The sequence below is a fragment of the Zootoca vivipara genome, chromosome 12 (genome assembly GCF_963506605.1).
Source record: "Zootoca vivipara chromosome 12, rZooViv1.1, whole genome shotgun sequence".
Lineage (NCBI taxonomy): Eukaryota > Metazoa > Chordata > Lepidosauria > Squamata > Lacertidae > Zootoca > Zootoca vivipara.
In genome coordinates, this window is record NC_083287.1 from 53,109,532 (window position 1) to 53,124,764 (window position 15,233).

General features: G+C 46.0%; 1 protein-coding gene across 30 annotated transcripts in view; it reads right to left on the reverse strand.

Annotated features, from left to right (window-relative positions):
• Positions 1–15,233, reverse strand: part of OBSCN (obscurin, cytoskeletal calmodulin and titin-interacting RhoGEF) — a 289,452-nt gene that overhangs the window by 27,370 nt on the left and 246,849 nt on the right. For all 30 annotated transcript variants that reach the window (XM_060280972.1, XM_060280969.1, XM_060280957.1 and 27 more), the window contains 9 exons: positions 14,620–14,646; positions 12,113–12,265; positions 11,523–11,568; positions 11,271–11,348; positions 6,043–9,295; positions 4,920–5,042; positions 4,489–4,599; positions 3,055–3,222; positions 674–796 (listed from right to left, as the gene is read on the reverse strand). In XM_060280972.1, coding sequence (XP_060136955.1) covers positions 674–796; positions 3,055–3,222; positions 4,489–4,599; positions 4,920–5,042; positions 6,043–9,295; positions 11,271–11,348; positions 11,523–11,568; positions 12,113–12,265; positions 14,620–14,646 — 4,082 coding nt within the window. The remainder of the gene's footprint in view (positions 1–673; positions 797–3,054; positions 3,223–4,488; positions 4,600–4,919; positions 5,043–6,042; positions 9,296–11,270; positions 11,349–11,522; positions 11,569–12,112; positions 12,266–14,619; positions 14,647–15,233) is intronic.

Consider the following 15,233-nt stretch of genomic DNA (forward strand, 5'->3'; position numbering starts at 1 on the left):
GTTCAACAGTGGAACAGTCTCCCTCGGGAGGTTGTGGACTCTCCTTCATTGGAATTTTAAGGCAGAGGTTGGATGGCCATCTGTCATGGATGCTTTAGCTGAGATTCCTGCATTACAGGGGGTTGGACTAGAAGACCCTTGGGTCCCTCTAAGATTATATGATTTCATGGCTTGACCTTATGATGATGATGAAGAAGAAGAGTTTGGATTTGATATCCCGCCTTATCACTACCCTAAGGAGTCTCAAAGCGGCTAACATTCTCCTTTCCCTTCCTCCCCCACAACAAACACTCTGTGAGGTGGGTGGGGCTGAGAGACTTCAGAGAAGTGTGACTAGCCCAAGGTCACCCAGCAGCTGCATGTGGAGGAGCGGGGAAGTGAACCCAGTTCCCCAGATTACGAGTCCATCGCTCTTAACCACTACACCACACTGGCTCTCTGTGTGGTGGCAGTGGATACCTGTGTTGTGGCAGTGGATTAGACCGCTCTAGGTTATTTTATGATTCTGTAGTTGCGGTGGGGCCTGAGAGATGCCTCAGCAATGTTTCCAGTACAGAATGACAATGCAGGAAATCCCTTCCTTCAGACATCTCAGGCTGGAACTTAGAATCATAGCTGGAAGGGACAATTTCCACAAGGAAGCAGTTTGTACAGTGAGTTATCATTTATTTACCATCTTTTTTGCAAAGCACAGAGTAAGTAACGGGGGTGTTCAGTTCCACTGGCTTCCAGGCCAACTCCACTCCATCTTCAAGAACCTCAACGATATCAGGAGATGGTGGGTTGGAAGGTGTCTCTGTCAAAGTGGGAGACAAAATTTAAGCCAGTGACTGGCAGAATGAAGCCATCCGCAGTGTAAACTTAGGACCTAACTTTGGCTCTTGTGCTTGATGCTGTAAAGCACCCTGTGCTATTCGGAGGAACGGTAGTATATCAATTTAATAAACAAACATCAACATCATAGATATTTAAAGCATAAATAGCTGCTAAGAGGAAGGGGACTGAGCTTGACTGGAAGCAGGGAGCGGGGGAGGAAGCATTACAGTCATACCTCGGGTTAAGAACGCTTCAGGTTGAGTACTTTCAGGTTAAGTACTCCGCGGATCCGGAAGTGTTTACAGTATTTCCGGGTTCCGCTGTGTGCGCATGCGTAGAAGCGTTCTGCGCGCTTCGCACATGCGCAGAAGTACTCTATCGGCGCTTCGTGCACGTGCGCAATCGCCACTCATGTTAAGTACTTTTCGGGGTGTGAATGGCACCCTGGAACCAATTAAGTACTTAACCCGAGGTACCACTGTAAATGTAATTTTTTTCATCTACAATACTGTCTTATTTATTTTATAGTACAGTACATTGATTATTGCCTTCATTTTATGGATCAATGGTCTCGTTAGACAGTAAAATTCATGTTAAATTGCTGTTTTAGGGGGTGTTTTTCATCGTCTGGAACGGATTAATCCACTTTCCATTACTTTCAATGGGAAAGTTCGCTTCAGGTTAAGTACGCTTCAGGTTAAGTACGGGCTTCTGGAGCCAATTAAGTACTTAACCTGAGGTACCACTGTAATCTTTCCCCCCATGCCACAAACCCAATGAAAATGCTCCCCTTACAACTACTATTTGCCCAAAGAAATTTCTGCCACCAGTAGAAGCTACCCCACTGTGTGACTACTGCTTTCAGTGAGGGGGCGATTTTCATTAGGATGTTGTCATGAGAAAAAGAGCTAACCCCGTTTTCTATCACATGGTGCTGATAATGCTTGAGTTGCCTCACCCACAGATCACAGCTCCTATTTGTATTGCAGAAACTAGATGCTCTGGTTGCATGCCAATTAGTGGCAAGTCCAATTTGGCTATCTCATTTCAGTGCTTGTTGTTTGTCAGTTATTTAGCAGGTAATAATCCCAAACACTCCAGGACTTGACAAACACATTGCTCAAGCCCATCTGAGAAGCGCTGCCTCTTTCTCCTTCCTGCATGAGTCACACTAATAGCCTGAATGTTCTCAGGGTCTTTATGGAGGTATAAACATGGACTTCCAGCCATAGCTTGTAGCTCAGCCTCCCATTTCGTTTTACTGGAGCTGCTGGGAGGCTGGGGCCAGTGAGAAAAGGGGAGCTTTAGAGGTGTCATGTCAGCTTGCATTCCAAGATGGGACAAGACTTTTGTGAATGATTCCTGAGAGACTGTATTGATTCAGAGAAAGGAGAAGGGCTCTATTTCCGAATGCTGTCCTACACAAAAAAATATTGCTGAACGTGGAAACGGGGATCAAAACTAGGGAGGGGAAGAGGGAAGGAAGGAGGGAGGGAGGGAAGAGAGAGAAGGGAGGGAGGGAGAGAGGAAGGAAGGAAGGGGTGGGAGAGAGAGAGAGAAGGAAGGAAGGAAGGAAGGAAGGAAGGAAGGAAGGAAGGGGTGAGAGAGAGAGAGAGAGAGAGAGAGAGAGAGAGAGAGAGAGAGGAGGGAGGGAGGGAGGGAGGGAGACAGAAAAAGGAAGAAAGAAAGAGGGGGGAAGGAAGGATGTAGAGCTGGAAGGAACTGTAGAGCTGGAAGGAAGGATGGAGCTCCCGTCCGCCGCCCCCCCAAGCTCAGGCTCCTCCCCCCCCCACGTTCCTGGCGCTGGCTGCAGCTGCGGAGGGGGCGAAAACAGCCCGATTTCAGGCTGCTCCCCCCCCAAATTCCTGTTGCTGGCTGCAGCCGCGGAGGGGGCGAAAACAGCCTGATTTCAGGCTGCTTCCCCCCCCCCCAATTCCTGTTGCTGGCTGCAGCCGCGGAGGGGGCGGAAACAGCCCGATTTCCATAACCCGCAGCGACTTTCCCCCTTAGGTTTTCGGAGGGAAAAGGTGCGGGTTATGGTCCGTAAAATACAGTATTTTATTTTATTTTATTGCTTCTGGGGGGAAGCTGCCCCCCTCCCCTCGTTGGGTACGCCCATGCGTGGAAAGCTGGCATGTCAGAGAGAAAGCCCTGCTAGGACTTTCCTGCCAAAGGTCATTTGGGAAATGCTATGCTACAAGTTCCAAGGATCAAAGGGGAAATAGTTTGTTCCTTTACCTGCTTTCCTTATTACACAGGAGGTGGAAACTGTGCCCTGGGCGTTGCTCGCTACACACGTATAAGTGCCAAAATCATTGGATGTGGCTGCTAATATTGTTAAAAGCTGGAAGTGTTTGAGCGTAGAGGAGATCAGGATCCTCTCCGTACTACGAATGGCTGCTCCATCTAGAGGGTGGAAATGAAATGCCATGAATGAATGAATGAATGAATGAATGAATGGGTCACGGTTAGATGAACCTCTTATGAAATCACAGACAGATGTACGTGAAGAATCTTGAGTAGAGGCATTACGTCAGCCCTAGAATGTAGGGAGCAGAAGGTGGGAGCGTCTCTCCTCTAGAGTAGGCCTGGAAGCCATGAGGCTTGAAACGAAATGGGAATCCTTCCTATTCCCTCTTGGTTCCTGGGTTCAGAATAAAGGATGGTTTTCTTTTCCCTGGCTGGGATGGGTAACAGTGGCTATGTCCACTTGATAAAATAGCTATCCTTTTGAGCAGCCTTTCCATTTACAGGCTCTAGATTTCTTTAAGTAGGAAATATATAAGCTACTTGATCAAGCAGTTCTCCAAGTGGTGTACAAATAAAATGGGAAGACTAATAATGGCTAAGATTCAGCCTAAGCGAAAACAAATATATGAATAAAACTAAAATTAAAAACTAATAAAAATGAAACAAGAAGAAGAATAAAAAAAGAGAAACCACCAAACTTTTAAAAGACATATAGGTAATTATACTATAAGCCTGGGTAAAGCTACCACTGATCGTTAGGTCCAGTTGCAAACAACTCTGGGGTTGCGGTGCTCATCTCGCTTTACAGGCCAAGGGAGCCGGCATTTGCCCGCAGACAGTTTTTTCGGGTCATGTGGTCAGCATGACTAAGCCACTTCTGGAGAACCAGAGCAGCGCACGGAAACGCCGTTTACCTTCCCGCAGGAGAGGTACCTATTTATCTACTTGCACTTGGACGTGCTTTCGAATTGCTAGGTTGGCAGGAGCTGGGACCGAGCAATGGGAGCTCACCCCGCTGCGGGGATTCGAACCGCCGACCTTCTGATCGGGAAGCCCCTAGGCTCAGTGGTTTAGACCACAGCGCCACCCGCGTCCCTTATAAGCCTGGGTAGGTTTGCTAAAACAAAAAGTTCAGGAGGTAACTAAAGCAATATAGCAAAGGTGCCTGCCTAATTATGCATATTTCAGGTAGGGAAATGCTGGCTTCCCCTCCCACCTCATTCATTCGCTACCCTCTTTCCCCCACCATTGCACCCCTGATCATGCACACATGTAATGCACATGTTGAAGTGTGGGAAGGGATTTGTTGAAGAAAAGGGTCTAACAAGTATGGAAATGGTCCTGCCATTCCCTCCTTGCATTGCCCCAAACCATCCCTGTTACAGATTCATCGCAGGTGGACAGGTGTGGAGGTTACATCACCTTTGAACCATTCAACGTTGGGTGATGAATGGGCAGATGTCCGGCAGGACAGCGTCAGAGACTGCCCCAAGGCAATGGTCTGGTCAGTGAGCTCTTCAGCAAAAGAAGGTGCTGAAAGGGAAGAGAGCTTTAGAGAACACAGATCAGTGAGGCAGAAAGCAGATACCTGAAATGCGCTGGGTTTTACCTTCTCTAGCACACATTTCTAAATGAACAAAGAGCACCAGAGGAGTATGCCACATTCTATCCCATTTCCAGATCTCCAGGTTGCAATCTAGCAATCCTAGCCGCTCCTTTGTGTTGGTGCAATTTGTACTATGGCTAATTTAATAAAAAAAAGCTTCAACCGTACAGCGTTTCTACGGTTTTCAAGCTGTGCTTTCCCAGGTTCTAGTTTTAATGCAACAAACAAACAAACAATGTGATAGTACCTTTCTCCTTTGTTTTGAGGCTTGGAAGAGTGAATGAAGGGAACCCTGTTTTCTTTTTCAAGCCTCCAGAAGCCTCTGTCAAAGATGCTCTTTCTTGTAGCTCACCCTTCCGCTCCTCTGAGCCTGTTGAAAATGAAAGGAACCACTGTAAAGACAACCAAGTGATGGGCGTTTTAGGCATTAGTGATTTAACTGGATATTTATATACAGTATATATACATTTTTAGGACAGCCTGGATAGCTCAGTTGGTTAGAGCATGGTGCTGATAACACCAAGGTTGCAGGTTTGATTCCTGTATGGCTCAGCTGCATTGCAGGGGGTTGGACTAGATGATCCTCAGGTTCCCTTCTAGCTCTACAGTTCTATTATTCTGTGATTCTACATCATGGGCACCTGCCCTGAACTCATACGATGAGGCAGCTATAAAAAAAAACCCCAATAGGGCCACTTAGGGCCTTTGGGAAAGCAATGCAAAATGATGTACATAATCTTCACATGCTTGGGTGAAGATGAAGGAGAAATTGTCCTACTCCAGCCACTGCCTTTTCAGTTACTGTGCTTAATCACAAGGTGTGTTTGGGTCTTTGTAGGATATAGTGAAGTGTCTAGTGAAGGTGGTCCTGTCTTCAGAGGAACATTTTAATAATAATAATAATAATAATAATAATAAGTAGTACCATTCAGAAAATTAGTACCATTCAGAAAAAAAACATGAATGGTATGCTTTGACCTTGAAACTATGAAACTAGAGCTGATGAAGAATAAACCGAAACAGAGCCTTGTCCTGGATTTCTAAAAACTGGATTGATACTGGAATTTGTCTTTTTTCCCTCAACTTAAAACTTTCTAAAAATTAATCTACTACCTGGCCAGAGCTCTTGGAACCTTTTCATTTGATTTCCTCAACTCTCCAAGGACTCCAATTTATTTAGTAAGTTGAAGGCCAGGCGGAATAACTCTGTCTTACAGGCCCTGCGGAAGGAGAGCTATAGCAGGTTCTCAGATACCTGGTAACTTCTCATGGTCACCTCTCACTGAGCCAGTTCTTCATACCTCCTTTACCCTGAGCTAAGAGAGGAAACATCACACATTGCATTCCCTCAACCCATATAAAATTATTACCTTCCCTGCTTTCCTGATCAGAAGATGACTTTCTCGTCAACATTCTTGAGAGATGGGTGACTGATGCTTTTACCTTCTTCTTTAGACTTTGCTCTACCAACTCCACGGACTGAGATCTGACAAAGGGCTTGAAGAGCCCCACTCTCTCTTGTAAAGAGCTCCTCCGCTGTTTGGCTGGGTCTTCCAGGAGACCATAGATTTGTTGAGACCCAGCCGGTATGTCACCTTCTGAATCAGACCTATTTCCTAGCCGGGGTGCTTTGGCTCCTTTTGGCTCTACGTCCAACTCAGGTGGAGTCTTCTCTTCATCTCTGGGAGCTTCCTGTAGAGCCTCACCTTTCAAGTTATCATCCCTGGCACATATTTTTTTATCCTGATGCGAATGAGATTTCAATCCCGGTAGCAACTTTGCCTTTTCACCCATAGGCAAACGTCTTTTGCTGGGCAGATTCTCGGGGGCTTTTCTGAAGCTAAGGAACTCAAATGGGAAGTACACAATGTCGTAGAGTTCATACAGGTTGAGAAAGGCAGGCTCTACCTCAGAGATGTCAAATTTGGCTGTCTTGCTATCGGGACGTGGCATGTCCTCCGAGAGGTCCTGGATCTGCACCAAGCGGATTTCGCACATCTGGTCACTTCTTTGGCTGTCACAGTAATAGGAGAATCTGTCTCCAAAACCAGAACTAGCAAAATCAGATACCATGGGCATTTCTGAGCCTACATAACCCATGCCTTCAAAAGGGGGAGACATCCTGGCTTTCTTGCCCAAGGAAGGTAGCACACTGAAATACTCTTCTTCTCCAGGATATATAATATCCGCTTCTGAGGGATCTGCTAAGCCAATGCCCCCTTCCCGTTTCCCTCTCCGAACAAGGTATCTGGTGGCCGGTCTTACTGCTTGCCCAGGTGGGCCTTGGTAGAACACCTCCCTGGATGGAGAAAAGCGTCTCCGGGATCCCTCCGGATCAGAAACAGACTCTGCTAAAGCAGTCATCTCTTTTGACAGGGAAACCATCTCATCAACTAAGTACTCCAGGGCTTCAGCCTCTGTGTCACTATAAATAGCAGGTTTCTGATGAACATGTCCCCTGGTTCTTCCTTGTCCAATGGAATATGGGGTTTCCTTTTGAGTAACTGGGATTTCTCCCCCAGAGGCTGAAAATGGCACAACTCTTGCTTGGGAGAAACCTGAAACAGATGGCCCTTGGTCTTTCAGGAAAACATCCTCGTCCTCACTGGAAGCAAGTTGTGTACGATAAATGAGTTCTCGTTTTTCCGGTTCAGAGAGAGAAATTGGAACAGCTTTGCCTTGCGAAGCCATTAAGATTTGCCTCTCTCCAGGAAAGGCATCAAGCTTTCTCTTTCCTGGGGCAAAAGGTTTCTGCTGTAGATGCTTATGGTGTCCCCCCTCATGGATCAATGCTTGGACAGTGTCTGCTTGTTGAGAAGGCTCTCTCATCTCACCGGGAGCAGGCTCTGCTTCGCTGTGAAGGAAAGACTTCAGAGGCTTTTGGCTTTCTTCCTGAGAGATTGATATAGAAGCAGGCAAAGTCTCTAAGCGGGCAGGAACTTCACCTTCTCTAACAGGAACTTTCATCTCACTGTGCATGGGAGGTGCTTGGTATGAATGCTTAGGCTCAGAGTGTGAAACTGGGGCAGCTTTTGCTTGAGAAATAGTTAAACTAGCTGTGCCTTTGCCCTTTAAAGCAGCTGATTTTGCCTGGCTGGGCCCTGCTGGTTTCTGTGGTAGAATCTGCTGCTCTTTCCCTCCAGGGATGGATACAGCTGCCTGTGAGCCTGGGAGACTTGAGCTTTTACTCTCCAGGAGAACTGGTGTCATTTCTGAAGGCTTCTGATGTAAAACCAAAGAGCCTTCCACCAATGGCATAGTCTGCAGGACCCCTGGGATTTTGCCCTTTGTCTTAACAACTTGCTGAATTTGCTGACCCTGAAGAGAAGGAACTTCTCTCAAATCTGAGCCCTCTCCCTTTGAAGGAATAGGAACCGTGTCCTTGCAAAGAGGAGCTTTGAATGTCTGAAGTAATCGCTTTTCTTCACTTTCACCCTTTGGGGCTAAATCTGACTGCTGAGCAGTTGGAACCAAGTCTTCCCTTCCTAGGGTAGATGTTTCTGACTTTGTCACAAGAGGAAGTTCTGGTTTCTGAGGCAGACCCTCTCCTTTTCCAGACGGCGGTGTTGAAATCAATGCCTTCTCTTGCTGCTGAGCAGCCCAAGACGAGCTGTGCCTCTCACCGAGTTGCACAAATGGCACTTCAGAAGCGCCCTCCCCAATTTTCTTTGAGCCTTCCTTTGCAGAACTCTTTCCTGAGCCCTTTTCGCTGCAAGCCTCAAAAGCATTGCCCTCGGGAATTAAGTCGCTCTCCTCTTCCTCAATGTATTGCTCCTCAGCAAAGCTCGCAGCTCTCATCTTGTAGTCATCCAGCGAACGGCTCCTGCTGGAAACTTGGAAAGTTACTCGCGGCGATTTCTGTGCAGTGTCAAAAGAAGCCGATTTGGTCATCAGAGGGCCAACTGCGCCTTCTCTGCCCCACTCAGCTTCTTCATCCCCAGACAATCCTTCCTCCCCGAATTCGAACTGTTCCAGAAGGGGTTCACGGAGGCCACTTAAAGTTGATTTTGAATAACCGGCTTTCCTATAGCTTCTCTTTGCTCTTTCCAAATGCTTCCTGTGGTCTTTGCCTGGTGACGAAGGCACATCTGCAAGACTTTCGGAAGGCTGGCTGTAGAAAGTACTTTTTATGACACTGTGTCTGGGGACGCATCCAGGGGACCTTCCTGCTTCGGTGCTTTCAACTTCCCCTTCTCCGGGTACCAATAAACCAGCTTTATCTTGTGAAGAAGCTGTGTCAAACATTGGTCCCCGGGCCATCAATTCTCCACTTTCTTGCCGTGCCTGATCACCCTGCTGCCTCTTCGCTGAAGCCTGTTTAGGTCTTGTAGGCAGTGGTGGCAGCGAGGATTCAGAATGCTTAGCCTCTGCTACGGACTCCTGGTATTCTGGGTAATCTGATCCCTCGAGCGCAGATAAGTGAAGTCCTGGCGTAGGGCCAAAGTGCCTTCCTCCTGCGGAGGCCGAAATCTCGTTGTCTGAAGATGATCCGCTGGTGCTCGATGAGCTGCTCTCTTCCAACAGGTGCCGGGAGATGCCGAGAGAGGTGGTCTTATGAGTTTTCGCCAGGATTTCTGGGATGGGTCTCATCACCAGCACAGATTTGTAGCTCATAAGAGAACGCTGAGCATTGGAATAAAACACAAGGCAAAGGGGTTAAAACAACTGAAGGGAGAAAACCAGTTCAGGCACAACAAGAGGCTCTAATGGATGCTCTAATGAATGAGCTTCTTGGGAAACAGAATTTTCGACCAGTGCACATTAGCCTGCAGCAGTTTTAATGGGTTTTGTGATGTGGTTTTTTTTTTGCAAATAAGGAAACTACAGTATACAGTGGTACCTTGCAAGATGAATCTAATTCATTCCGTGAGTCAATTCATTTTGCGAAAAATTCATCATGCGAATCGCGGTTTCCCATAGGAATGCATTGGAATTTCTTTTTTTGCCCATAGGATAGGAACGCATTAATTAAATTTCAATGCATTCCTATGGGAAGCCGTGATTCACAAGATGAATTTTTCGCAAAACGAATTCGTCTTGCGAGTCACCATCAGATCGCAAGACGCATTCATCTTGCAGGGCATTCGTCTTGCGAGGTACCACTCTATAGTGAACCAATGACCATCAAAGTCTGTTATTTGCAATCTCATACAGTCATACCTTGGTTTAAGTACGCCTCGGTTTGAGTATTTTCAGTTTAAGTACTCTGCGGACCCGTCTGGAACGGATTAATCCACTTTCCATTACTTTCAATGGGCAATTTCACTTCAGGTTAAGTACGCTTCAGGTTAAGTACAGACTTCTGGAACCAATTGTGTTTGTAAACCGAGGTACCACTGTATTGAGCTCCTTTTGCGTATAATACTCTGTGATGGGTCTCTGTTTGTGGAATGCTCTCCCCCTAGGATGCTCACCTGGCAACTATATATTTAGGCACTAGGAGAGCATGTTTCTCTTTAACCTAGCCTTTGGCTGATTAACATTCTGTGTCCTTTTAAATGTGTTTGTGGGAGGAGGGCTATCGTTTTGTTTTTGTTTTGTTTTTATTACCGTACATAATTTGTGTTTTATATTTTTATGTTGTGAACCACCCTGTGGTCTCTGGATGAAGATTGGTATACAAATATATAATAATAATAATAATAATAATAATAATAATAATATTAACTGTCAGAGGTTGTTACGGCTACTCTTGAGTAACGACTTTCCACATACTTGTCTTTAAAAGAGTCTTTATTGGTGCACGTTATCCGGCACTGCCCCTTTTCGCGACTTGGACCATCATAATGGCCTAGGGACAGCGAATCTCCTCCCCTTTCTCCTCCTCCTTAATTCCGGTGCCGGGGGAAAGGGTCTATGCTCCGTCTTTTCCCTCTCCCCCCTTTCCGCCTCTCTCTCTCTTCCCGCCTGTGGAGCAGGGGCTCTCCCATGCTGTCGGAGACCTGGCACTCTCTCTCCGCTTCCTGACTAGCCCCTTCAGACCCTGCGCTTTCATGGCTGCTTGGGGATGAACTGCTCCTGATGAGAGCGGGAGGTTCTCTGTAGTCTCTCCCAATAATAATAATAATAATAATAATAATAATAATAATAATAATATGTGTTTTTAGGTGTGCAGCTAAGATTTTTTAACATGTACAGTGGTGCCTCGCTTAACGAATGCCCTGCTTAATGAAATTTCTGCTTAACGAAAGGATTTTTCGAGCGGAGGTTGCCTCGCTAGACAAATTCGTTTTACGAAAAATTCGTCTAGCGAATCGCGGTTTCCCATAGGAATGCATTGAAATTCAATTAATGCGTTCCTATGGGCAAAAAAAAAAAATTCAAACAAAATCCAATGCATTCCTATGGGATTCGCTAGATGAATTTTCCGTTATAAGAAAAGACCCGTAGAACGAATTAAATTTGTCTAGCGAGGCACCACTGTACTGCTAAAGTTGTAATGTGTGAATATGACAAATGGGCAGTTAAAAACACATACTGTATGTTAGAGAGAAAAAACAGATCTCCTGAACTGCAGGTTCTGCAATTCTCTAGAAACTGAATAAGGAACAAAAACATGTTGATGCACAGTCCAGTGGCTGGCCTGGTGCCTACTAACCTGCCATTTGCTTCGGGACACAAAAAATTTGAGCTGCTTTGTATCTATGAAATGAGCTTCTTCAAGTGGGAGGTTATGCTGTAAAGCGGGGGAAAGGAATAAATTAACATACTGTAAATATAAACATTAAAATGTCAATTTAAAAAGAATTTGGCATCAGATGTTTCAGAAAAGTGACTTTCATTTGCCAGAAAACACGAGCACTGATGGTTAAGGGTCCATCTATTGAATGGGGGACTTATGAGGGCTTACCATAAACCATGTGTGGGAGAGACACTCCATAGCACTAGGCCTTGCCCTGGGAAGAGAGAAAAACAGGTTTGAGCTCGTGTGCCATGGCATGATCCTGTCTACCAACAATATTTTCCAATATACTAAACAGCCAAGAATCATGGTTTGCTTGGATGAATTGTTCTAAGTGAGGCAGCTGGTGAGCCTGACCGTGATACCCTGAAGCTTCTTGTTGTGCCTGAATAGCTATGATTCTAAAACAGGGCTCAGCAAACTTTTTCAGCAGGGGGCCGGTCCACTGTCCCTCAGACTTTGTGGGGGGGCGGACTATATTTTGAAAAAAAAGAGAGAGAACAAATTCCTATGCCCCACAAATAACCCAGAGATGCATTTTAAATAAAAGCACACATTGTACTTATGTAAAAACATGCTGATTCCCGGACTGTCTGCGGGCCGGATTTAGAAGGCGATTGGGCCGCATCCAGCCCCCAGGCCTTAGTTTGGGGACCCTGTTCTAAGAGCTGGAGAAGTAACACACACACACACACACACACACACACACACACACACCCTTGAATTATATCACTGGGAAAACTAAAAAGATTACTCACTCTGGAGATGGTTGCAGTATCATTCTGATAAAATCCTGTGCTTCTTTGCTCAGATGCACAAAATCAGGAATATCCCATGAAACTGTTCCATTCTGAATATTTAGTAGGGTTGCTCTGTCGTTTTCCCCAGCAAATGGAGACTTGCATGTCAAGCTAATTGTTTGAAATGAAATGTAGACATTTTGAACATGTATCCCCCACCTTACGGGTAATAACAACAGAGGGGAAACATGATCCAGAGGTCTGTACATGTATGCATGTATCACTTTTGTATTTAATCCCCTTTGTGGTTAAAAACCAAACTTCCTTGATGAACTAGAAACAGTCTGGGATCTTCATTGACCTTAGAATTCATTTATGTTCAGTGGCCAGATAGGACATGGGTCATTCCACATCAAATCAATGCAAAAAACAAGGGTTTTGTCACCCACCATCTCGGATTTTGATGAAACTTGGTGTACATTCTTCCCTTATGGTTGAAAGAAACTCCCTTAAATTTTTTCACTCAAACGGTTTTAATTTTATAGCACTTCAACGTTTCGTGAAATCTGCGTTTCTGTCCCTCTTGAGATCCTCAGACTAGTGTACACCCCCCCCCCCAATAACCAATGATCAGATCTCTTTGAAATTTTACACAGAGCTCAATAACATGGTGAGGATTTCTGCTGGCCTAGCCGTGATGGTTCTTGCACAATACCATTTCCTCATATGCTTGGTGTTGTACAACTCCCACAGACAATAACTGCCAGAAGATACTTCTTTCCCAACGAGTGTATGGTGTTGATGGAACAAAAAATGAAAAACATACAGGTGATACTGAGGCTACCATAAGGGAAGGGATACCATAACGGATACATAAGGCTACCAGTTGGAGAACAGCCTTGACCAAAGGTGTCATGGGCTTTGAAGATGCTCGATCTCAGGATGCAAGGGAGAAACGTGCTAAGAGGAAGGCACGCTTGGCAAATCTACACCGTGATCAACTCCCGCCTGGAAACCAATGTCCCCACTGTGGAAGGATGTGTGGATCCAGAATTGGCCCCCACAGTCACTTACGGACCCATTGTTAAAACCATGTTTATGGAAGACAATCTGACTCGGCTACGAGTGATCGCCAAAGAAGAAAGAAAAAGAAGACCATAAGGGAAGGGTGTCACCAAGTTTCATCAAAATCCAAGATGGTGGGTGACATGACTGCATTGAACTGACATGGAATGACTCACATAACCACAGGTTAGGTACCAGTAAACCATCCAAGTATGATGTTGCTCACATGGTATAGGACTCAATTCTGGGTCACTTATCCTATATAATAAAGTCCAAGTGTCTCTGCGTCCAGTTTTCCTGTGTGTCCCTGGGTTACTGCGCATGGGCCCCAAGGACACAGGGATTGGACAGCAGAGACTGGACACACGCACACACGCGCTCTCCCCCCCACCTACCGTTTCCCTGCGGCTACCAACCGCCGCTCCTGGCTGGACTGAGCGTTGGCAGGTGGGGAGCGTGCACGTGTGTGCGTCCAGTAAGGACAGGTCCCGGGGTTCGGAGAAGCGCTGTGCAAGCGCTTCTCCAAACCCCGGGATGTCTCCTTCCTGTCGCCTCCCGTTTGAGCTGGTAGTGGCACTCCTGCTGACGGGCCAGCTGGTCACCCCCGCCGAAGCCTCCCAGTCCCCGGGCTCCGGCTCCTCCGGCTCCTGCGGCTCCTGCGGCCAGGCTTTCCCCGTCGTTGTCGTAGGCGAAGCCCGCGATGAAGCGCACCATGGCCGAGGGAGGCGGCTAGGCCCAGGCGCCGGACTCCGCCTCCCCTCGCACGCTCGACGGAGGAGCCCGTGAGAGGAGCGGCGAGGCCGCAGCCTTCCCTCCCTCTCTGCGCTCAGCTGCGGGGTACGACGGGATAGCGAGTTTGTTTACTTGCATTCCTGGCGCGCCCCGCGGCCGAGCGCAGAGAGAGAGAGAGAGAGAGAGAGAGAGAGAGAGGGAGGGAGGGAGAGGGAAGGCCGCGGCCTAGCTGCTCCTCTCACATATCCTCTAGCGCCCATTTTCTAAACGGGCTGAACGACACCAGTTTTCAACATAAAAGTATCCAGAATTTTTAGCCAGCTTTTCAATTCCCAACTACTTATTTATAAATAAAGGAAATAAATAGAGACAAAAATTTGAAGAGAAGTGTCATTTTCACTGTTTTAAGTTCTAGCTAATCACAATGACTTAATTTTCACCCACCTTCCAATACAAGATTGTATGTTTAGGTTTTGAAGTAATTAATTTTTTGCAATATTGCTTGTGTCCAGACACCAGTTTCATTCCAAGATACCTGACTAGGTTACTAGATGAAATTATACTAAAATTCAATTCTGTATTCCTTTAATAAAGAAGATCACTTATTGGTAACAAGCTCTGAGTTTGCCCAACTTATTTTATATTCTGATATAAGACCATATACTTCTATACTATAAAGTGACAAAGATGTATCTGCATATAATGGTATTTTAATTTGAAGTGCTTACCTTAAATAGCAAATAACACCAACAGGCCTGAAAGGGGGGGAAAGGTATATATCAGCAAAAGATTTTAATTTGCATAAAATACATGTTGACAATTTCATTATGCTAATGTGGTGATCATCTAAATGACCATCTGGGTTGATCCTGCAGCAATCATATTAATGGCTGACCTAACAACAACTATGTCATGATTTTAGAACTTTCTAAATCCAATACAAATTGTTTGAGCCAATTATTTGGGACACAACCATGAATGTAATGCAGGTCCAGAAACAGCTTGGCCAGCCCTACAGAAGCCCTTTAAGGAATTCAAATAGTATATTATTGAGATGAGGCTGGCATATTAAGAACTGCGCTGTTTGACATGGGTGGGCGGTTTCACAGCGAAATCCTTATTTTGCTTATTTTCTTATTTTGGAGGGTGGGTGGACACCAGCCCCCTGGTCACTCTGATTGCCTCTTTCTTCAATTTTCCAACTTCTGTACGTTTCCTGGATGCAGCAACCAGACATGGGCACAATATTCCATGTGTGGCTGCACCCAGCGGCATACCAAGCCTCTCTGTTACCCGGGGCAGCAACCCGCTCCGCCGTGACGCATGCGTCACGATGTAACAT